The sequence below is a fragment of the Panthera uncia genome (genome assembly GCF_023721935.1).
Source record: "Panthera uncia isolate 11264 chromosome A3 unlocalized genomic scaffold, Puncia_PCG_1.0 HiC_scaffold_12, whole genome shotgun sequence".
Taxonomy (NCBI): domain Eukaryota; kingdom Metazoa; phylum Chordata; class Mammalia; order Carnivora; family Felidae; genus Panthera; species Panthera uncia.
Genome location: NW_026057579.1, coordinates 17,279,769 through 17,306,050, shown reverse-complemented (window position 1 = coordinate 17,306,050; position 26,282 = coordinate 17,279,769). Strand labels below are relative to the sequence as shown.

Genomic DNA, 26,282 nt, shown 5'->3' with positions numbered 1-26,282 from the left:
GAGGGAGAGAGAGAATCCCAAGCAGGCTCTGGTCAGCTTAGAGCCTGACATGGGGCTTGATTTCATGAACCGTGAGATCATGACCTGAGCCAAAATCAAGAGCTGGATGCTTAGGGTGCCTGGGTGGCTTAGTCGGTTAAGCATCCGACTTCAGCTCAGGTCATGATCTCCCGGTTTGTGAGTTCAAGCCCCATGTCGGGCTCTGTGCTGACAGCTCAGAGCCTGGAGCCTGCTTTGGAATCTGTGTCTCCCCCTCTCTCTGCCCCTTCCCTGCTCATGCTCTGTGTCTCTCTGTCTCCCAATAATAAAAAAATGTTTAAAAAAATTTAAAAGAGTTGGATGCTTAGCCAACTTAGCCACCTAGGTGCCCCTCTAGTGATACATTAAAAATTTTTTTTTACCGTTTATTTATTTTTGAGAGACAGAGACAGAATGAGCAGGAGAGGGGCAGAGAGAGAGGGAGACACAGAATCTGGGTCAGACTCCAGGCTCTGAGCTGTCAGCACAGAGCCCGATGCGGGGCTTGAACCCACAAACGATGAGATCATGACCTGAGCTGAAGTTGGACGCTTAACAGACTGAACCACACAGGCATCCCTCTAGTGAAACATTTTAACTGAAAGTGGTTCAGTTGGAAAAGTTTGCTTGTGAACTTGGTAAAACCTTGATTTCTAACTTTGGTAATAGTTTCCCTTGCCATATATATGTGGATCAATGAAACATGGCAGTGCTATTGTTTTGGTGGACAGAGGGGGGTGTTGCTGTTAGCATGTGTAGTAGTCATAGATCTAGGATCAGTAAATTATGACCTGTGGGTCAAATCCAGTATGACCATACGTGGCCCCCCAAAACTAAAATATTTACTATCTGCTCTTTATAGAAAGCTTGGCAACCTTTGCCATTCTCTGTAAACGTGGTCTGAGAATCAATCATGTGAACTTTAAGATGGTTTCAACTTTTTGTCAGTTGGTATTCTTCCTTTTACAATCCTCATGTAGGAATTTATTTAAGTATAAAATTGTTATGAAGGCATAAAACATTTAAAAACATTTAGGATGTGTAGACAATAGGTTATAAAGCCTAATTCTCCCTGCATTGAGTTCTACTCCCTAGAGTAACTCTTTAACATTTTTGGTGTATAACACTTGAGGCCTTTATTGATACAGTCATACACGTATGTGGAACATATAACTAAGGGCCCAGAGATGGTGGGCTGCTGTGAGGAATTGGGCACCTCTCCATGGGCAATAGTAAGCTGTTGCTTTTATGCAGAAGGCTGATAAGGTTTGACCTCATCAGGTATTAAGTGTTAAAACATTATTAAGCTTTTGAGTCATTCTGTCGGATGTGTTGAGAATAGACTACAGAGGGGTAGAAGACCAGAAATCCTGGATGGAGATGGTTGTGGAGTCAGGATAACTAGGAGGCATGAGCTAGAAGGATGGTGTGGTGCACCTGTTGGGAGTAAGATGTCTCCTCCCGGTGTGAGGAGTGAGAGGCTGAGACACAGTGAAGGGCGGGGCTGTTGGAGGCAGGAGGACAGTGTATCAGAAGCATCATCAGCCTGCACGGTGGATGCAGAGACCAGACTGCTAAGAAAGGAATTCCTCAGGAGTAGTGTTAGAATGACAGCCACTAGAATCTTCAAGAAATCTGGGGGAGTGGCCCAGAAATCATTGGATGACAGCAGGAGAGGGAGGTAGCTGGTATCTGGTAACACTTTCCCAGGTTTTAGAAGGGAAAGAGAGACAGACTATTCATCTTGAAATGTTTGTGAAGAACACGGAACACTCTTAAAATCATCTCATGCCTAGGCTTCTGACATAAAGGCTATGGAGAGAAAACAGCTACAGCTTGGGAGATCTGCCCTGATGTGCCAGCGTAGAGCAAGAAGCTGATGAAAGCCCTTGGATAAGCAGTAGATAATGGAATTTTTTATATTAGACGATGGAATTTTGTTGTTTATATTTTGCTGATAATTGTGCTCTTGGAACTGCATTGCGGAGGTCATGGTGAGGCTTTTGTGGGTTGGAAACAATTGGAAATGGGACTGATTGGAACAGGGCATGTACAGAGAGTCCCCTGGGACTGAAGCACAAGGCAGCGAGAGAGTACCTGGGATCTTGGCGCCCTTTATGGGGCTTGGCAATGGGATGGAAGGGCACATGGTGTCCAGGCAGATTTGGTGGTGAGGTCTTGCTAGATGAGGTCTTGACAGCAACACTAGTGGTGTGGGGATCCTGGTCACTCTGGTGATAGTGTGGAGCCCACAGGAGGTTACATTTCTTGACTTGATGCCAGCTTCAAAGCATTAATAGGAGACGTTTCAAATTTTCTAATCTATTTTTTTTTTTTTTCATTTCTAGATACTGCAAAAAGCCTTTGACTTCAAATTGCACAATTCAGATAGTGACACCTGGGAAAGGCAAGAAATCAACACCAAAACCCATTCCTATTCTAGCAGCTGGGTTTTGCTCAGACAAAATGTCATTGTTGCTTGTATACGGCAATTGGTTTCAGCCCACCATTGAGCGAGTGGTACGTAGATACTACTCTGGAGTAAAGCAAAATAGCATCAACGTGGACATGAAAAAAAAAGATGACTGTGGAGTGATTCATTGGTCTGCTTATTTGAATACTTAAAAAGAAGTCGTGTATTTTCCTGTAACTGAAGGATCTTTCACTGGGTAGTTTATTTTAGTTTGTGAGAGCTATGTATGTAATTTTACTTCACCTAGCATATCAAATATTTTAATCCTTAGTCAATATGAAAAATTATTTCTGATATTTTATTCGCCTTTTTTTTTGGTATTCTGTCTTTGAAATCGGTATATATTTTCACTTATGCACATACCCAATTACCCAAAAGATACATCTTAATAAAAGAGCCTTTAGTAACAGTACTCATTGAGTTTCCTAAGTGGAAATGTAATGGGTGGTGCAATTACTTAACTTTTTTGAAAGTTTTTTTGGAGACTTTTGGTGAGTTATGGGCGTGTCCAATAGGTGATTTCTTTAGCTTGCATTTATACTGCTTTTATTCAGTAAGGCCTTCTGGGAGATGATGACTGAAATATTATGTGCCCAAGCAAACTCTTGTGGAGTTTATTTTACTTTTTAAGAATTTAACACATGGATATGGTTTAATAAAAAAGGGAGAAAGGTATTAAGCTATAAACGTAACTCTCTGTGCTGTACCTGGACCCCCTAACCGTCCTCTAAAGATGCAGCCATTGTTTCCTGCTTGTTTTGTGTCCTACCAGATGCTAATTAATTATATGGGCACAGAACAGAGAATTACATAAAACCATACAGGCTTATGGGTAACATGTACTTTGCTGCATCTGATTGTCCCCCTTGTAATGGCACATCAGGGTTTAGAGATCCACCTTAGAGCAATTTGTTCATCAGCAGTGCTGTCTTTGACTTGCTTGTGGAAAGTATAGTGGGGGGACCCTAAATAGCCCGGATTATTTTTTTACAAGGGTGACAAATAGGAATCATTAAAAATCTGTTATAGTTTAAAAACCTCTTCATCTTTTAAAACTATACATGTGAAAAATTTGAGCAGTTCATAACCGAAAAAAGTACACATTATGCTTAATATCTTCAGAGTTGACCCACTTTTCTCTGCTGCCATCAGTCCGAGTAGTGGGCAGTCTGGGTGGCTGAGTTTTGTGGGGAAGCTTTCTATACTTTTTTGTATTTTTATGAAAATGCACAAGTACGCATTGGCTTTTCATGTTATTCTTATTTCCAATTGCTTTGTTTGACATTTCCGCCCCCTTTCTTCCCCCCTCCTTAAAATTATATTCCCAGGCTTTAAGTTCCAAAGAACCTCACATGTGTTTAGTAAGAGACATTTCAAACTGCTGGGCCCCCAAAGTAGAGACGGCTATAACAAAGGTGAGTGCATTTCGTATTAGAAGTTGAGAAAAAAGAGATTTGGGTGAATTGAATTGTTATATAATATTATGTTTAGACTCTTTAATACCCTCCTTATGATCTTAACAAATTGGTGAGATTAAGTTTTAGGTAACAAGATTATACAACTTCTTTCCTGTGCTTTTGATTTGTTGAATGAATGAGTGAATAGACAACTAAAAGTTAAAGACTTGGGAGTTAGTCCTTTACCCATGTGTGATCATTAAATAAATACAATATTTGTCAATAACTTATTTTGCTGATTTCAGCATTTAAAGGAAGAATCCTATATTTAAGGATATAAAGCCCTATATGATGGGTTTGGAATTAAATACCATATTTAAGCTTATCATCATGATTTCCTATTTTGAATATAACATGGCATCTACATGTAGATACATGTTTGGCAGTTTAATGAGGAAAAAAAAAAAGCCAAGACCTGCTATGATGACATCCATATATGGTTTCGCTTCTGGCTGAGTTTCAGAGATGACACCTTTCTCTTGGCTGTCTGAGCATTTCTGGCAAAGCTGGATTACTGGAGGTGGTAGTAAAATGTACAACTTCACTCTCTAATGTTTTTAAGTAATCTTTAAATGTTGTTTTTCCTGGTTTTTACTCATGTGCTATTGAAAACCTTAAAACTATAAACTTTCAAATTATAATTTGGAGACTTATTTACTAACATTCAATTAAAATTTGTCTGTAGTTCTTATCATATTAAATTAATTATGTTAAGATTATGTTAAGATTTTCCAGTAGAAAAACCAATTAAAAGCTGTTAGTTTTCTTTGGGGCTAAATCTTACAAGGACTGAGGCATAATTCCCTTTGTCACTTGCCGGCTATTCCTTTTTAACAGGTGAGGACACCAGTGATGAATTCTGAAGCAAAAGTTTTGGTTCCTGGGGTACCTGGTCATCATGCAGCTATCAAACCTCCTCCTTCACAAACTGAGGAAGTAGAGAGCAAGAGGAAATTAGGGGAAAATGAGGTAATAGAATCACTGACCATTTTTGAGTTTGAAATGTAAGATTACTCATGAGACTAACAAATTATTGGGTAGAGCCAAACTTGAAACTTTAGGAACTTAACTAAGATTGCTGCTGGTTCCCTCTCTCATCCCGAGCAGCAGAGGTTCAGAAATTCCAAATTGTAACCCGAGGCTTCTACTTGGCCTCTGTTAATGGAGAAGACAGACTCTTACTAACTAAAGAGGGTGCTGTTTTGACCATTGTTAGCAGTCAGCTGGGTCACATAATTGAATACGGTACCTTAAGCCAGGACTTGCTGTGATGATTTCCATTGGGTTTCGCATGTTGCTGAGTTCCAGTGATGCCTTTTCTCTTGGCTGTCTGAGCAGTTCTGGCTAGTTTACTGAGTGTTGGCCTTTAAAAGTGGTCATCACTATAACCTCTTCAAGTGCTTACAAACTTCATTTTTTCTCAGCTCCCTAGACCTTCCTGTGGTTACTGTACTTGTCTCTGTAGACCTTTTTCTTATGTGTCACCCGAAATGATGTGAAATTTTAATTGTTTTATCATTAGAGAAAGATTGTTTCTTTACCTGATTTTAAATGTCTTCCTTTGTAGGGTGTGGGGGGGGATGGGGCTGAGTAGTTGTTCATTAAAATTATTCCTTAGTAACATGGTATATGTATTTAAAAATAACGTGCCAACTTTCCTTAACCTGGCCTAGATCCAATTATTTAATTTCCTCCTGCCTTTTTTGATTTTTATGCTAACCTAAATAGGAGGCTTTGCCAGAGCCTATTTGCCATAGTAGTCACAGAGTATTTGTATTTTGATTTAGTTACTAAGAGGCGGGCAGAACATGGTTGTTAGACTTGTTTTAATAAGAGATAAGTTCTCTACAATTGAGTTTTTGTGTAGCAAATTGCATCCTGTTTATTTACACTTAAATTTTAGATTCTTTTATCAAGGGAACTTGATTTAGTAGAGCATCTTCTACAAAATCATCATTTGGAACTAATAAAATGAAAAATAGGAAAAGACATTTTAAAAATTGTTTTGGGAACATAGTTGTCTTTATTTTTCATTTTCTTTTGATAATTTTCCTTTTTTACAGATCTGAGGCTGATAACCAGGGGTAGCTCTAGAAGGGAAAGTTCTTTTGATAATAGGTCTTTTCTTGTGCTTTAGTAATAAGATACCAGATCTGTGTATTTTTTGAATCTTCTATAGAGAGATGTTTTTATGAATTACATTTTCTTTTTTTTTTTTTTTTTTAATTTTTTTTCAACGTTTTTTATTTATTTTTGGGACAGAGAGAGACAGAGCATGAACGGGGGAGGGGCAGAGAGAGAGGGAGACACAGAATCGGAAACAGGCTCCAGGCTCCGAGCCATCAGCCCAGAGCCTGACGCGGGGCTCGAACTCACGGACCGTGAGATCGTGACCTGGCTGAAGTCGGACGCTTAACCGACTGCGCCACCCAGGCGCCCCATGAATTACATTTTCAAATCATGACTTCTCATGCACTTCCAGATCACTAGGATCTGGAACCTTGGATTGCAGATAATACATTGGTCTCCATCATTGGCTTTATGGTAGTAAGATCTTGTTGGAATGAGAAAGAGCTTGTTTGTGTTTTTCATTGTGAACCAGTCAGTGCTTTTGTTTTTTGAGACATAGGAACAAAGTAATTCGACCAAACTGCTTTAGGCCTTGTCTAGATTAACATTAATAGATCATTTCTGTTCTGCAGGTTAGCATTGAAGAGCGCCTGGGAGCACTGGATATAGATACAAAGAAAGAGAAGGATGACCTTCCACAGACAAATAGCTTTCCAGTTCTTCTCACACAAGGATTAGAAAGTAATGATTTCGAAATGTTAAATGTAAGTATTATAGCAGTTTTTAAAATGAATTAGGACAGTTAATTTTTCTTAGAAAGTGATTGACATAGCACACTCAGACTGAAGAGTCATGTGATAAAGCTGTTTTGAATTTAATATTTTGTGAGTTTAGTCAAATACATATCACTTGGTGGCACTATACAGACAGTCACCAACCTACAAAGGCATTGTATTAAATTATTTTGAACCTGGAATGCATTTTCTCATAGAAATATTGTTCTGAATTGTTATTAGGTCTTAGGCTTTAGTTCACAAAAGCCTTTATAAACATAGTGTAGCTGAATTATAATACTCAGCATTCTAGATCACAATTTATATTTTTTTCTGTAGGAAAATGCGTTCCTGAGTTTTTACTCTGGATTCCAGAAACTTATTTCCCCCTGGCCGTGAGAGGGGGCGGTGAGGTGGAACCTTGGCAATGGGTAGGAGGTTTGGGGGAAAAATTGAAGAGGGTTGGGGGTTATCTTGTGAAGTATTTAGAGGTAAAATACTGGAAATTTATATAAGGGAAGCATTTATTATTTGTGTGTTTGTAAGTTGGTGACTGCTTGTATGAAGTGACTTAATTAGGTCCCCTTAAATTCCAGAATGTAACAGTGATCTGTACAGAAAATTGAAGTGTAAAAATTGGATTTAAGCACTGCCTAATTAGATTAAAGCAGTTTACATTTTCTTAAGTGCATTTATTCTTAGTGACTCAGCAATATTATGGTGCCACTTAGTATTGATATGCCTTTTAATATGTAACCTGTGAATAGCATCTTTCTGATTTATATTTTGATCTAAATGGGAATATCTTATATTTGTGTTTAAGGTGACTTTGGCATAAAGGGGAAACTACATCCTAAAACTTAAGGTTGCTTGTAAAATAGTTTGTAAGTGTATGTAATTTGGAAGGTGGATTTTAGTTTAATATGGCATAGAAATCTAGGTGAAAAATAAGCTGTAGAAAACAGCTGACCGTTTTTAAAATACACTGTTAACTTACCTGTTGTTATTGCCTCCTTAATTGTGCTTTGAAACCTTCCTCAGTAGTATAACTAAATCAGTTCCCAATTTTTTTTTTTAAAGAAACATTTCAAAACATTTAAAAAATTATTACAGTGGACCACCATGGACTCATCACTCAGTTTCAGAAATGATCAAATCTAGCCAGTCTGTCTGTGATGGTTTCATTTATCTGCCCACATGTCTCCACACATTATAGTGAAGATATCTTTTAGAGACATCATTTTATCCATAAATAAATCCCTGTTCCACTGACAATAGCAAGTCCTTTTAAAAACAAGCACAATCCAGTGTGCCTAGGTGGCTCAGTTGGTTAAGCGTCTGACTTCGGCTCAGGTCATGATCTCGCGGTTTGTGAGTTCAAGTCCCGTGTCGGGCTCTGTGCTGGCAGCTTTCTCAGAGCCTGGAGCCTGCTCTGGATTCTGTCTCCCTTTCTCTCTGCCCCTCCTCTGCTCATACTGTCTCTGTCTCTCTCAAAAATAAACGCTAAAAAAAAAAACAAACACGATCTATTATCACACCTAATAAACAGTAATTACTTAAAACCATCAAATATCCATCAGAGACCATCAAATATCCCTGATTGTCTCATAAACTTCTTTAGTTTTTATTTTTGCTTCCTTTAAAACAGGATCCCTGTGAAGTCCACACAGTATTGGGTAGATATATGCCTCTTCTGTCTCTTGCAGTTAATTTTTTTTTTTTAGAGGAGCTGAGTTATTAGCTGCATAGAGACCTCATAGTCTGTATTTTGTCTCCTGCAAAACTCCATTTTATTGGGTCATTTAATCCAATAAATGTTGTCATTAAAAAAATTTGTTTTTAACGTTGATTTTTGAGAGAATGGGACAGAGCACGAGTGGGGGAGGGGGGTCGGGGTGGGTGCACACAGAATCTAAAGCAGGCTCCAGGCTCTGAGATGTCGGCATAGAGCCTGACCCGGGGCTCGAACTCATGGACCCCGAGATCATGACCTGAGCTGAAGTCAGATGCTTAACCGACTGAGCCACCCAGGCGCCCCAATAAATGGTATCATTTAACATGTTCCTCTGTCATATTTTCTATACACTGGTAGTTGTATCTCAAAGCTTGTAGAGATTCAGGTTAGAATCTTTTGGTACTTCAAAGTTGACAGTGTGTCCTTTTATTAGGTGTCACAGTTTTTGGGACAAATGAAATGATGTTTATGGAAGCACTTCTTAAATTATAAAGTATTGTACACATAAGACTTTCTCATTATTGTATTACTTAAGTAGAAGTAATTGGAAACTAGAATCCTGAAAAATTGGGTGCTGGAAAAGACCTGTAAATGTTATAGTGAGGGCTTAAAATAACCCTTAAAAAAAAAGTATAGAGATTTTCCCATACTGTATTGCCTGGGAGATGCATTCACATATTCTGTACTTCACTCTAAAATAAAAAGCGAGACAAGTTAAAAAAAACAAAACTCTTTTCTCCTAAAAATAGTCTTCCCCATTCCCCAAAGTGACCTTATGAGGACACATGAAATATAGTAGGAGGACTTAAAGAATGAAAGAAGGGAGGTAGCAATGGCAGGGATACATCATGTGACTAAAACTGAGGTTAAGAATCCCCACCTTAGAGGGGTATCTGAGTAGCTCAGTCGGTTAAACACCAGCTTCGGCTCAGGTCATGATCTCACAGTTCGTGAGTGCAAGCCCTGTGTCAGGGCTCTGTGCTGACAGCTCAGAGCCTGGAGCCTGCTTTGAATCCTGTGTCTCCATGCCATAGAAAACTTGACGTTAAACTTGTGGCTTTAGGAAGGTGGAAATTTGACTCAAAAGAAAAGGCTATAGCTTATGAAAAGAGAAGAGAAGCCAAGTTATTGGCACCCAGAAAAGACAGAGATTTTAAGATTTTTAAAAATTTACTTAATTTTTGAAAGTGCCATTTATAGTAGTACCAAGAAGTTAAGATAAATGTATAAAAGATGACTTTCCCTCTATATTGAAAATTACAAAAATTGAGAGAAATTAACAAAGATAAAAATATATAGATATCTAAACCATGTTTGTAGGTTGAAAGATTTAATACTGTTAAAAATGAGGAATTTCCCCCACATTTGTGTTTTTAGTGCATTCCCAATTAAATTTCAACATCTCCAAGTAAAATTGGAGGACTTACCCTACTTGATTTCAAGATAAAGTTACAGTAATCAAGATAGTTTGGTATTGGTGAAAAATAAGTATAAATTAAGAAACCACAATAGTCCAGAAAAAGACTACACACAATTGATTTTCAATAAACGTACTAACTTGAGTTAATTGAGAAAGTAAACTCTTCCCAACAATTGGTCCTGAATCAACCAGATACCCATATGGGAAAAAACTGGTCCTGAATCAACCAAATATCCATATGGGAAAAAACGCATCTCAACTCTTACTTCATGAAAGTCAACACAAAATACATAAATGTAAAACCAAAACCTGCAAAACTTCTAGAAAAAAACAGGATAAAATCTACACAAACGTTTGTGGATGAAGTCTTAGATGGCTTCCCAGCAAGCCATCTACAGGAAAAAATGGTCATTTGGACTTCATGAAAGTTGAAATCTTTTGCTCTTGAAATGACACTGTTAAGAGAGTGTGGGAAGGCAAGCTGCAGGCTGGGAAAAAATGTTTGCAACTCCTTCATCAGACAAAGGATTCATATCCAGAATACACAAACATCTGGATAATGAGACTCAGGTCAAAAAACCATTGGTAAAGGTGTGAACAGATCCTTCACAAAAGAATTCAAATGGCCAATCAGTGCATGTAAACGTGTTCTGTGTCATTAGTCATCACAGATGAGCAAACTGAAGTGACAGTGACGTGATGCTGCACACCCATTATGGACCCATAAAAGACAGTTCCTCTGTTGGGGAGGATGTGGTGCAGCTGGAATGTCCTGTCATGGTGGTGGGGATATAAAATGGTACAGCTACTTTGGAAAACAATTTGGCGACTTCTTAAAAGTTAAGGATTTATTTACCTTAAGACCCAGTCATTCTACTGCTAGGTATTTACCTGGAGAATCAAAAATACGTTCATATAAAGACTTGTACACGAATGGTCATAGCAACTTTATATTTTAATAGCCAGAAACTAGAAAGAACCTATCTTTTGATTGGCTTAAAATCTTATCAAAAAGTTGACAATTGTAAAAGTTTTGTTGCTAAGTGTGATTTTAGTGTGTTTTGCTCACTCTTATGTGGTTATAACTCTAATTTTATGTAATGATGGTTTGGCAGCTTCTCTAAAGTGGCATATATTTGCATTTAAACGTATAGAGGTGTTCTGTATTATATAAAAATTTGTTCATAAAGTTTAAAATTTGTAGAGAAGAAATCTGTTTATCAAATGCCCTGATTCCTGAAGATTATACTTGCCTGATAGCCATGGACATTAACATAACATTTTTCAGTCAGTCCCTCCAGCAGCCGTCATTCACTAAAGTTCAGTTTGTAGTTTGTTTGGTTTTTAAAATCATTTTTACTGATAGTTTCTCCTGTAGTGTCCTTAGCTTCTGAATATGCTTATCTTTATATTTCTTTTATTTTCTCACAGAAAGTACTTCAGACTAGGAATTTAAACCTAATTAAGAGGACTGTATTAAGGATGCCCCTGCATGCTGTTATTCCATTGTTGCAAGAGGTAACTGAATATTCTTTTCATTTTAAGGTCCTTACACTGTGAATTAAAGAGAATCTGTATAGAGAAATGGATTTGCAGTATATAAGCAAGCAGAGTGTTTAGAGTAGATGATAGATCTACTTAAATAAGATGGACGTAATCCATAGTTTTTCTGTGTATTTTTTTATTGAGATATAATTCACATATTATAAAATTCACCCCTTTGACGTGTACAATTCAGTGTTTTTTTAACATATTCACAGATTGTGTAGTTCTTACCAAAAAAAAAAAAAAAAAAAAAATCCTGTACCAGTTAGCCACTCCTCATTCTCCCTTACGCTCAGTTTCTGGCAACCACAAATTATTTTCTCGCCCTGGATTTGCCACTTCTGAACATTCATTCATATAAATCCTAGCCAGATTTTTTATCAGGTAATTACTCTTACTGTGGGAAGTATTCCTAGATTATGTTTGTTGAACATTGAAGAATTAGGAAATTTAGGAATTGTTTAGGAATAGTGATTTCCTAATAGTCTTTTCTATATTTTCTTTGTTCTTCTGGATGTTATGTATTGTGGGAATTGGTGCAGATTTGCTGCCTCTGACGTACTGTTGCTAATACTGTTTTTCTCCCCCTCAGCTTACAAAAAGATTGCAGGGACATCCTAATAGGTAAGATACTTAGGTGACTTAAATTGCTTTGATTTTATAAACATTTTAAAGGTGACTGTTAAAAACAGCAATTTCTGACAGCATGAAATTACATAGTGGGTAGCCCCAAATTCTAAGTAGGAAGACTCTAAGGGTCAGACATTGCTCTTCCTACTGACTTGAAGGATTCTTATTCCTAAGATTTTAGTATAGTTTTCTCCTTTCTTTTAGGAAACTCGTGTTTGGTGTTTTGTTTTATTATTAGGTCATTTAATGAATTAGTCTTAAGATGTCATCCTAATCATATATAAAATTGCCATTTGTAGAATTCTCCCAACCTAAGATATTATAAGGAAGTATTTTATATGACTGAATTTTGTGGGTCTTTCTTGTTAATAATCTGATGATTAAGTATATAAATAGGAAGTTGGTATGTCAAAGATCCTAAGCTTTAAGTGTAGTATTTTCGGTGCTACAGTATATAATAAAGTTTTTCTTTTAGTTTTCTTCCCCCTCATAGACTCCCGTAGTGTTTGGAGCTCACAAAGAAAAGCCAAATAATTCATCGATTAGGCCGAGCTTATACATTTTTTTTGGTCTGTATTTGTCTGTTAATGTGGCATGGAAATCTTTTGCTATTTGTACCTGATAGTGAGTAGATGTTCGGGGTAAAATGCAAAGTCCGTTAAGCCCAGTTTACTGAGCCCATAATTACTGTCTGTTAATTATGAAGTAAAGTATGGGATTTATTCTTGAATTGTTTTAGAGGGAAGGGAGTTTTGTCCTCTTCCGGTCCATGTAACTCCCCCCTCACAATCCCTCCAGAGATGGGTATATTTCAGATCTCTGTTAGAGTCTGAAGGGATGAGAAGTCAGTGGTTTATTTCGTAGTGTTGTTTTCACAGGACACAATTTATGGATCTTCACTTGGCCTAAATTCTTCTAATATTACAACTCAGTTGTATTTAATTTTGAATTTGTGAATATTTGTTTACTTGGGTTTTTTTTTTTCTTTTTTTCAGTGCTGTTTTAATGGTTCAGTGGCTAAAATGTGTGTTAACGGTCCATGCATCCTACCTATCCACAGTAAGTCGTCAGCTGTAGTTTGCTTTGATAAAGATTATAAACTGAGGGGTTAATAGAACCATCCTCTCTCCAACTGCTCTTCAGCCATCAGCTGCTGCTTTTAAAGATTTTATTTTTCCCCAGGTGTGTGGTGTAGTAATGTCCATTGTTGCCTTTTGTAAATTGGCCTCTTTTTTTCCCCTGGGTTTTAAAAGTAATATATATTCTGTAGAGAACTTTGAAAAAATACAGAAAGGAGAAAAGTAGCATGCTGACTTATTATATTAGCCTTTAGATGTAGTTTTCTATGTATGTAACCTGTTTCACAAAATTATTTTTTACATTGTATGTATCTCTCCCCTGTCCTATCTTGTCCCAGGACAATAACAAATAGCTTGTGGTAAAAATGAAATTAAATATTTAATACATGTCATTTTGTAGGACTTCTGTAAGCTCTTGATTATCTATGCAAATGGGAAGCATGGAACATAAAATCTTAAAGCAACACCAGAAAAAAACAATTTTATGTCATAATATGAATTGTGTTCTTTGCCACATCATCAAATCAGTTATATTTTAAGCTAGAAATAAAATTATTCAATTTACTTTTTTCTTTAATTTTATTATTTAGTGCCATGTAATAGGTTTTCTTAAGAAAATTCTTAATGTTACTCTTCCTTTAAACAATTTTTTTCAATGTTTGTTTATTTTTGTGTGTCAGAGAGCACGAATGAGTAGGGGAGGGGCAGAGAGAGTGAGAGAGAATCTGAAGCAGTCTCCAGGCTCCTAGCTGTCAGTGCAGAGCCCAGCGCAAGGCTCGACCTCATGAACTGTGACATCATGACCTGAGCCAAAGTTGGACACTTAACTGAGCCACCCAGGCACCCCTATTCTTACTTTCTTAACACAGTGTCATCCAACTTCGCCTGGTCCCTTGTCCCTTGTTCTGTCTCAGGCTCCTTTCCCCCTTTATTAGTTTGAAATCGGGAGAAACAGTTGGATAACCAGCAGTGTGTTCTTTGTGTCTGGGGAGAATTCGCCAGGATGTTAGAATGTGGGGAGGTACGCTGTTGGGTTTCCCAGGTTGCAGAATCTTGGGAGGGCAGTTGAGGGCAGTGGTGAGTGGAGTGGCTGATTGGCATCTGATGGGCAGGCACAGAGTCCCACAAGCTTCAAGACTTGGGACTGTGGCTGGTAAACCGGGCAGCACTTATTTTGTGACCTCATTTACTTGTGTAGAAGTGAAAAGAGCCCTAGGAGGCCTTGTAGTGAAATTCATTCCCGAATCAACTCCTAAGGTTGAACTGCTGGAGTAGTAGTTGTGTAATGTTCACAGTCATGGCAAAACAGACCAAAGAAGCGTGGTATAGAGAGGACTCGACTGCCGAGAGTTCTCTCACCTCAGAAAACAGTGGTTTTCCTTCTACATTTCCTTCCTTTCCTCCTTCCTTATCAGGTATCTTTACCTTCTTTAAGCCGAGGGGCTGTGCTAGGCATGGGGCTTAAGTAATGGACAAGACACTCAGATACCCATATTCCTGGAACTTACCTTCTGAATAGGGACAAATAAGAGATGATGGTAATTGGAATGTGATCATGTTAAACTTTGTTTTATTCTTTTTGTGTCTGTTTGCTATTTAACATGTAAATGAAATACTCTTATTTATGCTAAATTGTCAGTGATAGGAGGACAAGTAAAGGCTAATTAAAGGGCAGAGTAGGGTCCATTTTTTGTTCCTATGGAGGGACAATTTAATCCGTGCTTTAATTCCTTAAGCATGGTTCATAGGATTCATTAATAGGGAGTATGTTTGAAATACGATAAGGTCAGCTTCGTACTGTGTTGCTCTGTTGTGCTGGTCTCTGGTCTCTGGAAACTGGGAAGAGCTTCCTTCAACTTGCTCTGAGGACTTATGGTAGAAGTAGATAATACGATACTGTCAGAGTAAGTTTCAGAGGAAAGTCCTCTTTATCTCGGAGATATATGGTGGGGATGCATATATTTTTTAATGTTTGTTTATTTTTGAGAGAGACAGTGCAAGCAGGGGAGGGGCAGAGAGAGAGGGAGACACAGAATCTGAAGCGGCGTCTAGGCTCTGAGCTATCAGCACAGAGCCCGATGCGAGGCTCGAACTCCTGAACCATGAGATCATGACCTTAGCTGAAGTCTGATGCCCAATCTACTGAGCCACCCAGGCACCCCGGGGATATATCTATTTTTTATTCAGTGTCTCATTTGTATTGACCTTCTCTAAAACCTCATGATCAGCACAAAGAACAGCACCCTCCCCTGCTTTTTCTTGAACTACCTTGCAGTTTCTTCTGACCCTATATCATTACTTAACAAAATCCATTGGTTTTTTTTGCCATTAGGACATTGAAGGCCTACAAAAATCTGAGATGTTGTTAGGCTGTGTCCCAAGCAGACACTGCCACTGGATGTGCAAGCAGATACTTGGGGGGCAGTGGCTGAATACTTGGGTGTGTCTGAGCATGATTTGTATGTTTGTTATTTATACTTTGTCATGATGGTATGACATCATCTTTTTTCCCTCCCTAGTTGCCTGATCTGGTACCCCAGCTGGGGACACTATACCAGTTAATGGAAAGCAGAGTAAAAACTTTTCAGAAACTCTCCCACCTTCATGGAAAGCTTATTCTTCTGATTACTCAAGTGAGTAAATCAAATTGTTTTGTGCTAAACTTTGGATGTGATAGGAATACAGGGAGGAATTGAAAGCCGTGTGTTTCAGCAAGAAATTGATAAATGTTAATAACTCGGAGATGTTATGTATTCGATCGTAAGTAAACCTAATTATGCCTGTTTTCCGGAGGGGTTCTCACTAACCTATTTCAGTTGTTAATATGCTTAGGACAGTTGTGCTATGAACAACAAGTTCCAGGCACAGAAAGAAATTCTGATCACCTTACAGGGTTTTTCAACTTTTACAGAGTAATTCTTTATCGTATTTGGCAAATTTGCTCTTTGCTCTGTATTTGACTATCGTATTAAGGCCATCCACCGTAGTGGTTGAGGGCAAGTTTACTGTGAGGAAGGTGGAGTGTGGTGGGGGTTGCGATACTTGAAATATCTGTGTACTCTGTTTCATGATAAAACCGTATTGTCTTTCAGGTCACAGCTTCAGAGAAATCAAAGGGAATGACTTGTCCTGAGCAAAAGGCAAAATTGGTATATGAGGAAGGTAAGGTTTGGGGGCAGTGTAGAATTTAGAACTGGAACATTCATCTTTTAACTTTGAATTCTGTTATCTTATTTTAAAGAACATGAATGTGAATAAGATCATGCTTGGCACACCTTCTGTGGCAAAATACGATCAAATAAGAAAAGAGAAGGCACAAATACAGTAGAGTAACAAAAAAGGGCATTAGGTATGGAAGAGATGAACAGAAGTAGGAGAACACTGTGAACAAACTTTAGGCCAGCACATTATGACCCTAGATGACAATAGGTAATTTCTTAGGAAACATTAATGACCAAAGTTGACTAAATAAAAAGAACTAGAAACCTTGAATAAGCTGATGGCCCTAAAATTGGTTTAATCAAAACATTTGCTCAAAGATGCCAGGCATAGAGTTTTTATAGGTGAATTTTGATAGTCTTTCAAGGAATAAGTCATTTTTGTTACAAACAATTTTGGCATTTTATGAGTCAAAACCAGATAAGGATATTAAGAAAACAACATTTTAGACCATCTTCAAATATCCTGAGTAGCAGATTATAGAAGTGCTTAACTAAAATACCAAGTAGAATTTATTTAAAGATTGTAAGACAATTTAGCATCAAGGATTTATTAATGTAGTTACTACATTAACTGATTAATAGAACACTATATACGAATAGATCTAGAAAAAGAATTCCATAAAATTCAGTCTTTATGTCATTATTGATAATCTAAGCAACCTCCAAATTTAAAGGAATTCTCTTAATCTGTATCAAGGCAGAGTTTGGAAGCATTCCCATAAAGTCAGGAACTAGACAATAATGTACTTTTTATTGCTTCTGGATATCCTGCCTAGTACTGTATGAAAGAAGTGAATTCTAGAACATTGGACTTGGCAGTTGTTAACCATCACAACTTAGAAAATGCAGCAGAATCTACAGTTATACCATCATGAATGAGATAAGGAAGTAAGTTTACTGGATATCAAGATCAGCAAAAAGGAATCGGAATCAGTAGCATTATTATGTTCCAGTAACATATTGTGTGTCTACTAACATGTGTCCCAGTCAGGAAATCTATTAGGAAAAAGATCTCATTCATAGCAGCAATCAAAACTATGAAGTCCCTAGAAATATATCTAAAAAATGAAACAAACCTTTATATAGAGAAAATTACAGAACATAACTGAAGGACATAAAAGCATACCTGAATTAATTAGACTTCATGTGCATTTTTCCAAATTTTATTGAGATACAATTTACCCATGACATTATATTTTTTTTTAGGTGTGCAACATAATGATTTGATATATGTATGTATTACGAAATGGCCACCATAATATATTTAATTAACATCCATCACCATAGATAGTTGCATTTTCCCCCCCAACAATGAGAACTTTTTTTATTCTCTTAGCAGCTTTCAAATAAACCGTACAGTATTGTTAACTGTGGTCACCATGCTGTACATTATATCCGCAGGACTTCTTTATTTTCTAACTGGAAGCTTGTATCTTTTAATTTTCACTCATTTCTCCCTACCCTCCATTCCCCATGTCTGGCAACCACCAGTCTCTTCTCTGTAAGTTTTGTGTTGTTTAGATTGCACACATAAGTGAGATCATACAGTATTTATTTTTCTCTGTCAGACTTACTGAACTTAGCCCAGTACCCTCAAGGTCTATCCATGTTGTCATAAATGGGATGATTTCCTTTTTTAAAAAGCTGAATGATATTTAATAGCTGAGTTCAGTGGCTGAATGTGTACCACATTTTTTTTAAACATCCATCCATTCCATCAGTGGACTCTTAGGTTGTTTCTGTGTCTTGGCTGTTGTAAATAATGCTGCAGTGAACATGGGGGTGCAGGTATCTCTTTAAGATCCTGACTGTGTTTCCTTCGACATCTACCCAGCAGCATAATTGATGGGTCATCTGGTAGTTTTATTGTTAATTTCTTGGAGAGCCTCCATACTGTTTTCAGTAATGCCAGTACCGTACCAATTTGCATTTCTACCAATAGTGCATGAGGGTTTCCGTTTCTCCACATCCTTGGCTTAAGTTTTTAAGGATGGATTTTGTTAAGGTTTTGGTACTTTGTCCTACTCAGTGAGATCTTGGTGGAATAAAACAATAAATGTACTTTTATGCAAATAAGAGTATTAACTTAATGTTACTTCTTAGGTGGATGATAGCTGAATATATTTCTAAAAGTACATTCAGGAATCTGATTCTATTTAGTTTTTAGGGCTCTGCCCTCTGCTTGTTGATTACAAACTTAAGGTTGGGTTTTCTCCTTGTAGAGTCTTCTGAAGAGGAGTCAGATGATGAAATAGAGAAGGATTCTGATGTGAGTGATTTGTTTCCTGTTACATAAATCTGCTTTTATATCCTTGTGTTCTGTAAGAACGAGGGCTTAATGAATGCTTTCCTTTTTTAATATATTTCTACCAGGATAATTGGGATGAAGATGAGGAAGATAAAGAAAGTGAAAAAGATGAGGATGTTGATGAAGAGGAGGAAGAGGAAGAGGAAGATGCTGAAGAAAAGGACGAAAATGGTGAGGACAGAGATGTGGCAAGTGAGAAGGAATTAAATGGAGACTCTGATTTAGATCCTGAAAATGAAAGTGAAGAAGAATGAAGATGGAAAAGAAGCCAATGGAACTATGTAATCTCTGGCTCACCTTGCCCAGTGCTGCCGAGTTCTCCTGGGAGGGTTGTCTCTGGGACGGATGCCAAGGACCGTTGCACATTTCCAAGTTCCTCATGGTGGTTCCCATGCCATCTTGCTGTCCTGAGCACCCCAGACTTAGCTGTGTAAATAAGAGTGTTTCATTCAAATGTTAATAAACTTTACACAGTAAATAGACACATTTTCTGCAATGTACTGACATGAGTGTCCAATATATGGTATATTTTTATAATATAATATCCTAGTATGGTTGGTTATACCAAGAATTGACAGGAGTGAAGATGAAGACCTTTCCCTTGTAGGGTTTCAAGAACTGGACTTTGTGAAGGAGTCAGCTCTTATCTCAGGTCGGTATCTCTCGTCAAATCCAGATATGAAGCAGCACTAGTGAAAACAATTTTTAATTTGGTACATTTTCATAAAATATGAAGGGATGACTAAAGATTCATAGTAAAAACGGTTGCGATTTTAAAAATTAAATATCAATTTCCCTAGCTTGTCTGTGAATGGTGGTGATCTGATTTGAGTCAGGCTGAATATTTGGAGTGCTTCCCCTAAACAGCCATTTATTTTTTAATCTGTCATGTGGAATATTTTTTTAAAACACACAAAAAATTATGGTAATTAAAAAAACTAAAGAATTAGCCATATTAAGGATTTTTCTTGACTGCAAGTTGCCTGTAAAGAATCATCAGTGTATAGATTTAGAAGTATCCATTACTTGCAACTTTTTAAAAAATTCAGTTATAGCTGCTTTTGAAGAGGTTTTCACTTTTATTTAAATTACTAATGGATCAAAGAACAATTGTTTATTTTTTTCTCTTTGGTTTTAGATATTAATGATAACCTTGTTGGAATTTTTTTCCAAAGAAAATATTTTTATAATTCAGTAATTTAATGTTTTCCTTCCTTTTCATTACCCACTCTTGGCAGTGTTAGGGTATCTGTTTACCTTTAAAATAATAAATCTGACTCAAGATTTTTTTATGTATCTATAAATAAGTATTTTGGTGTGCAACAAAAGCCTTTTCAAATTATCAGTACTTTTTTTTTTTTTTTTTTTTTTTTTTTTTTTAATTTTAAAGAATGAGCCAGTATTTGTTTAGTGCTCTCTAGGGAACATGCAGATGGGAGCTCAACTCTAAGGGAGGGCTGGGGAGATGGGTTTATTTTTACCACCTGTGAATATGTAAAACACAAAACCATGATCTCTGAGGGACTTTTTAACACCAGTGGCAGGACAAGAGACTTCTGTGCTCAACTAATGGAGCCGGAGCCATATAGGCATCTTGGGAAACAAGTTTGAGCCAGCTACTGGTGTAATGTACAGTTATATTTGTCTATAAATGGAACTGTTTATGGCAATTTAATACCATTCTCTTTGTAAAGTGAATAAATATTCATCTTTACCCAGTCTTGTCTTGTGGTGTATGTAGAGGAACACAGCCACCTATTTGGGCTTGTGTGAAGGTTTCAAGAAAGTGATCCTACTCCGCTAGCGTTAATAGGTACACTCTCAGGGTTTGTTGGAAAACCTGGAATTTGTAACGAAGTGAAAGAACCAGGAACTTTGAATTGGGATGCAGCCCCGCTGGCTGAGTCGTGCTCCCACAGCCCGAGGCTACAGTGGTGGTCGTGGTTTCCCTGCACCTGACTCTCCCGGGAGAAGTAAAGGACCACGTGTGTAGTGATTGCTTACTAATTATTGTTGGGCTTAGACAAATCCGGGGCTTAATTAGGCTTGTTTCAAAGACGTTTCTAGTTTCATGGTGTTTTTCACCATTGTCGTTCCACTCCTAATCCAGGGCAACCGCGTTTTGTGTGTGTGGTGTCGTCTTTTCTGAGATTAATTTTTCCTCCCAAGCTTTTATTTTGAAAAGTTAACCCTACATTCATGATCAAGGATTAACATTGTATTTGGTTGTGGTTACTGCTCTGTTAATCCAGAATATCCCCCTTTGTGTGTGTGTGTCATGATTTTGATATTTAAATGATACCCATAAATAAGGCTGTGTTGGAGAAATGTTGTACCATCTGGATTCGTCTGATTGTTTCCTTTTGGTTAGATTCTGGTTTAAATGTTTTTGGCAAGAATACTAAATAGGTAGGGGTATCAGATTAATTTGTAAAGAAGTCTTTGGGTGTAGATGAATATACAGAGTATATGTTTTGATGTAAGTAGGTATCAAACTTAGGTTTGGGACTTTTGAAGTTTTAGTGCAGCGGGGCTCTTGGGGCGCAGAAGTGGAATCGTGGCAGTGAGAACACTGGGTATATTGATATAAGGCTGTTCCCTATGGAAATTAACTCTCAGCATTCTACATTCATTCATTCAACAAATACTGATTGATTGTGCCTACTCTGTGCCAGGGATTATGTAGTTGCTTGGCATACATCACTGAATTCTGTCCTGAGAAGCTGTGTTCTACCAGAGAGATAGGCAAACACAATGTGTAAGAGCAAGTAAATTCTATGTAGTACGTTAGATGGTGACTTAATGGGGGGGAGTTGGGGGTGGGAGAGTGTAGGCTGCAGAATTAAATACATGATCAGGGTAGGGTTTGTTGAGAAGGTGAGGTTTGAATATAGACTAGGAGGGGTGAGGGAGTTAGCAAGTGGGTATCTGGGGAAGAGTGTTGTAGGTGAGGAAACTGCCTGAGCAAAAGCCCTGTGGCCAGCACCTGCCTGTGATTGTGTTGCAGCGAGATGGTCAATGAGACAGGGAGAGTACATCAAGAGGTAAGGAGCAGCCAGGTTTCATAGGGCCTTGCAGGCCATTGTTGGGAGTGGTGCTCTCACTGATAAAGTTGCAGTGTTTGGGCAGAGGAGTGCTGTCTGGCTTATGTGTTGAGAATTTTGTATCATTCTGGTGCTATGTTGAGAAATCGAAAAGTTGTATTCTAATAGGCAGAGACCAGGAGGATGCTTTGGCAGTAATCCAAGTGAGAGATGATGGTGACTTAGACCATTGTGGTAGTCTGGGTTTGGTTGGTTTCTGGGATTGTTTTAAAATCAGAGCTAATTGGATTTCTTGTGAGGTATGAGAGAGGATGAGTCACTGAAGACTCCCCAGTGTTTTTTGCTGGAGCACCTGGATGATGCTATGGGCAGAGCAAGTTTAGAAAAGTAAATCAGGGGCGCCTGGGTGGCGCAGTCGGTTAAGCGTCCGACTTCAGCCAGGTCACGATCTCGCGGTCCGTGAGTTCGAGCCCCGCGTCAGGCTCTGGGCTGATGGCTTGGAGCCTGGAGCCTGTTTCCGATTCTGTGTCTCCCTCTCTCTCTGCCCCTCCCCCGTTCATGCTCTGTCTCTCTCTCTCTCAAAAATAAATAAACGTTTAAAAAAAAAAATTAAAAAAAAAAAGAAAAAAAAGAAAAGTAAATCAGTAATTGAGTTTTGGACATGTTGAGTTCTAGATGTGTAATTAGGCACATACCTACCCAGTTGACTTGGCGAAAGTGAGATGGAGGTGGAGGTTTGGTATTGACATGTATGTGACAGTTAAGCCACAAGACTGCGTGAGCTTCCCATAGAGCACTTGGACATAGGAAGAGCACCCAGGCCTGGGGCTTCAGGTTCCGAGTACGAGAAGAGAAACTTCAAGGAACGCATCCAAGAAAGCGTGACCATGGACTAGGAGGGGCTGATGTTTATTTACTCTTCATTCTCTTGAAATCTGAATTCATGACAACCTTCAGCTGTGATTCTTTCAACTGTAGGTGATATTACTGGTGTGTCCTCCCAGGCCATGGTGTTTTTTACGATGCCCTTCATGACCATTTGTTGATCCCTTCTTTGAAGGCAACTCAGGTGTACAATTTTTTTTTAAGGAAGGAAATACATTTTTTTTTTAAGTTTGTTGATTTTTTTTGAGAGCGAGCGAGCATGATTGGGGCGGGGTGGAGAGAAAATCCCAAGCAGGCTCCACACTGCCAGGACAGAGCCCCACAATAGGCAGGGAGGGGCTCAAACTCACGAACTGTGAGATCATGATCTGAGCCAAAATTGAGTTGGACGCTTAACCAACTGAGCCACCCAGGTGCCCCTAAGATTTTATTTATCTTTATTTATTAAAAAAAATTTTTTTTTTTACATTTATTCATTTTTGAGAGACCGAGCACAAGCCGGGGAGGGGCAGAGACAGAGGGAGACACAGAATCCAAAGCAGGCTCCAGGCTCTGAACCGTTAACACAGAGCCCAACGCGGGGCTTGAACCCACGAACCGTGAGATCATGACCTGAGCTGAAGTCGAACGCTTAACTGAGCCACCCAGGCGCCCCCTCGGCCCCCCCCCCCCCCAAACTTGCTTTTTAATATAATGTGTTCTTTCCTTTATGGCACCTCAGCACTGTCCTTTGTGCTAACCCATTTTGTGTCCACAATTTGTATACCAGATCAGAAAATGTAGAATGAGAGTCTGTAGCCGTGTAGACAGATTAGCAGGCACAGTCTGGCACAAGTGTGGGATAGATGGTATTCTGTCTCTTCTGTACAATGCTGGCTGACTGGCTGTGAGAAAACCAGATTGAGCGTACTTCGCAAGTACTTTGTGGATAGTTTTTGATAGGAAGGTAGTTCTGAGAGAAACAAGGCGATTATAAATGCACGTGAGGAATGTCAAATGAAAAACCCCGAAGTTGAAAATCACCACTTTAAAAGTTGCCTGGCATATTCTTTGTAGGTAATGATCACTCAAAGGGGGAGGAAATAACTATACGTAACTGGCCGCTGAAGTGAAGGGATTTCCTGATGGAAGTAAGTAGGTATGAAAGCATTTTGTTAGACCCTTGGCCCCACCGTAGCGTGTTTTGTTCCAGTTAGAAAGAGGCGAAGGGGCATGGTGGTGCCTGGCCTTCTGCAATCCCTGAAGACTGAGGCCATGTGGCAGCTAGCTGCCTTAGCTGGCCCTGTGTGGTCACGATGTTGCAAAACTGGGCCAAAGCTTCGCAGGTTCAGAAACTAATTGCCTTTGTCCTTAGAAGTGATGCAATTTCGTGAAGTGAAAAAGTTAACAAGGCTTCTAGGAAAGATTGGTATTTAAATGGTGTATTTACAGTGAGAAGCATATCTCTCAAGCGGAGTAGCGTGTTCAAGTTTGGTGGAGACCTGTCTTTCTGCACAGGAAAGCCACAGAGTAAGCTGGCTTTATAATTAGAAGATTGTCTTTGAACCAGAGTGTGAAATTGGAATAAGCAATGAATTGGATGGTTTTACTAGCTGGTGTAACGGGCAGTGTGTAGTCTACATTGTGAAGGGGTTGGAATTCTAGGCTTTCCTCACCTTGCTCTGGGCCCTTCACTTCATACTGATCCTGCTTTTAATGGGACAGTTACTGTGGTTGGAACGCAGGTGTTCTGGGCCTCCTCAGGCACCCACCCACTTAGGACAGCTGGTTAGGGTACATTCTAATAATTTAGTGGACAGCTTCCTCCTGACCATGGGCACCATCACCATGCAGTTACACCTAAGAAATAAACTTGCCATTTTCAGCCAAACTTTGACCTTGTTAAGTATTTTCAACCTAGCAAAGTCTGCCTCCCCTTCTTTATTGTGGTAAAATATACGTGGACGATTCTAACCGATTTGTTTTTCCTTTTCCCTTTTGTTTGTTTTTTGAGAGAAAGAGCGAGTGCACGAGTAGGGGAGTGGGGCAGAGGGAGAGAGAATCCCAAGCAGGTTCTACACTGTCAGTGCACAGTGAGATCATGAGATCAGGAACCATGAGATCATGACCTGAGCTGAGATTAAGAGTCACGTAACAGACTGAGTCACCCAGGCACCCCTCCCACCCCCTTTTCTTTAATGTATTTTTAAACCCTATTGTTTTAAAAACAATGGCATCCATTGAGTAAATTTTGGGAAATACCAAAAAGCATAAGGAAGGAAAATAAAATTATATTAACAGATAACCGTTTATACTGTTTGGAGTATCTCCTTTAAATCTTTTTCTCTTTAAAAAAAATTAAAAATAAATCTTTTTCTCTTTGCATGGGTGCGCACACATTTTTCTTAAGAAATTGGAATCCTAACATTTGTTCATTTTATTCTTTGTCACATTAATATTATTAATTACCCTTTGAAATAATGCTATCTGTGGTTTTTAGTATTCCATCATGTTCTACTTTAAATTTGTTGTAAGTAACGCTACAGTGAACATTTTGCCCACGTTTTGTATTTCTTTTTAAATGTATCCTTATGAGGTATTCTTAGGAATAGCGTTAGTTAATAAAATACATGAATATTCTCTTCAGACATGAAATTTGCTAAATCCTTTTCCAGAAAGGTTGTATTGATTTTTTTTTTTTTTTTTTAAGACTCTTTCTTTCTTTAGACTTGCAAATTCAGGTCCTTGTCTTTGCTTAAAGGGATTGTCTTATTTATCTGTAAAGACTTTTTATTTATTAAAGATATTCATCCCTTGCCAAACATGCCACAGATATTTTCCCCCGACTTGCCTTTTCATTTTTTGTATGATACTATTTTCCTTTATGGTTTTCTTATTTTTAAGCTTAAAAAACCTTTCCCCTAGGAAGATACTCCTTGTATTTTGTTTTAGTCCTCTTTATCTCCCCTGCCCCCACATTTACCTTTCTAGTAACTGGTTGTGATTTATCAATCCATGTGAAATAAAGTTGGTTGTAACCACTATTTTTCCAAGTGGAAAAAATAAATGCTATAAAACATTAATACGTTGCATGTAGATGAGAGTGATTGTTTTAGAAGGGCATATATGTTAGGTTGCAATCTAAAACATGTTTCTGTGGGTAAGACACTTGAAAGCTGCTGCTGTAATCCATTTTGAATTCTTTTCCGTGTATCTGTGAGACGGGAGAGGCTCTGATTTAGTTTTCCCTCCACACACACCAGTTTTCTCCACACTGTTGAATGCTGTTAGCACTGGACTGAATTTGTGTCCTCCCCAAATTCGTATGTCGATCCCCTAATCCCCGATGTGATGGTATTTGGAGATGCAACCTTTGGGAGGTGATCAAGTCAGGAGAGTGCAGTTCTCATGGTGGGGTTCTTGCCTTTATATAGAAAACCCGAGAGAGCTTACTTCCTGTCTCTGCTCTCTCCATGTGAGTGTCCAACGAGAGGATGGCCATCCACCAACCAACCAGGAAGCAGGTTCTCACCAGGCACCAGATCTGCCGGCACCTTGATCTTGGGCTTCCCAGGCTTCAGAACTGTGAGAGAGAAATGTTTGCTGTCTAAGGCTCCCAGTCTGTGGTATTTGTCCAGCGGCCTG

The 26,282-nt window shown here is 38.5% G+C and overlaps 1 protein-coding gene and 2 non-coding genes across 3 annotated transcripts in view; all 3 read left to right on the top strand.

Annotated features, from left to right (window-relative positions):
* The window catches only part of WDR43 (WD repeat domain 43), a 46,618-nt gene extending 26,175 nt beyond the window's left edge, over window positions 1-20,443 (top strand). The window contains exons 8-18 of the mRNA XM_049651907.1: window positions 2,367-2,538; window positions 3,820-3,906; window positions 4,786-4,917; window positions 6,651-6,782; window positions 11,378-11,464; window positions 12,084-12,115; window positions 13,117-13,180; window positions 15,720-15,833; window positions 16,293-16,362; window positions 18,644-18,690; window positions 18,795-20,443. Of these exons, the coding sequence (XP_049507864.1) occupies window positions 2,367-2,538; window positions 3,820-3,906; window positions 4,786-4,917; window positions 6,651-6,782; window positions 11,378-11,464; window positions 12,084-12,115; window positions 13,117-13,180; window positions 15,720-15,833; window positions 16,293-16,362; window positions 18,644-18,690; window positions 18,795-18,983 (1,126 nt within the window). The 3' untranslated portion in view covers window positions 18,984-20,443. The remainder of the gene's footprint in view (window positions 1-2,366; window positions 2,539-3,819; window positions 3,907-4,785; window positions 4,918-6,650; window positions 6,783-11,377; window positions 11,465-12,083; window positions 12,116-13,116; window positions 13,181-15,719; window positions 15,834-16,292; window positions 16,363-18,643; window positions 18,691-18,794) is intronic.
* LOC125937834 (small nucleolar RNA SNORD53/SNORD92) lies at window positions 4,364-4,443 on the top strand. The gene has a single exon (XR_007462521.1). It is a non-coding gene; the product is annotated as a small nucleolar RNA SNORD53/SNORD92 (small nucleolar RNA).
* LOC125937835 (small nucleolar RNA SNORD53/SNORD92) lies at window positions 5,211-5,286 on the top strand. Its single transcript, XR_007462522.1, has one exon. It is a non-coding gene; the product is annotated as a small nucleolar RNA SNORD53/SNORD92 (small nucleolar RNA).
* Window positions 20,444-26,282: the final 5,839 nt, after the last annotated feature.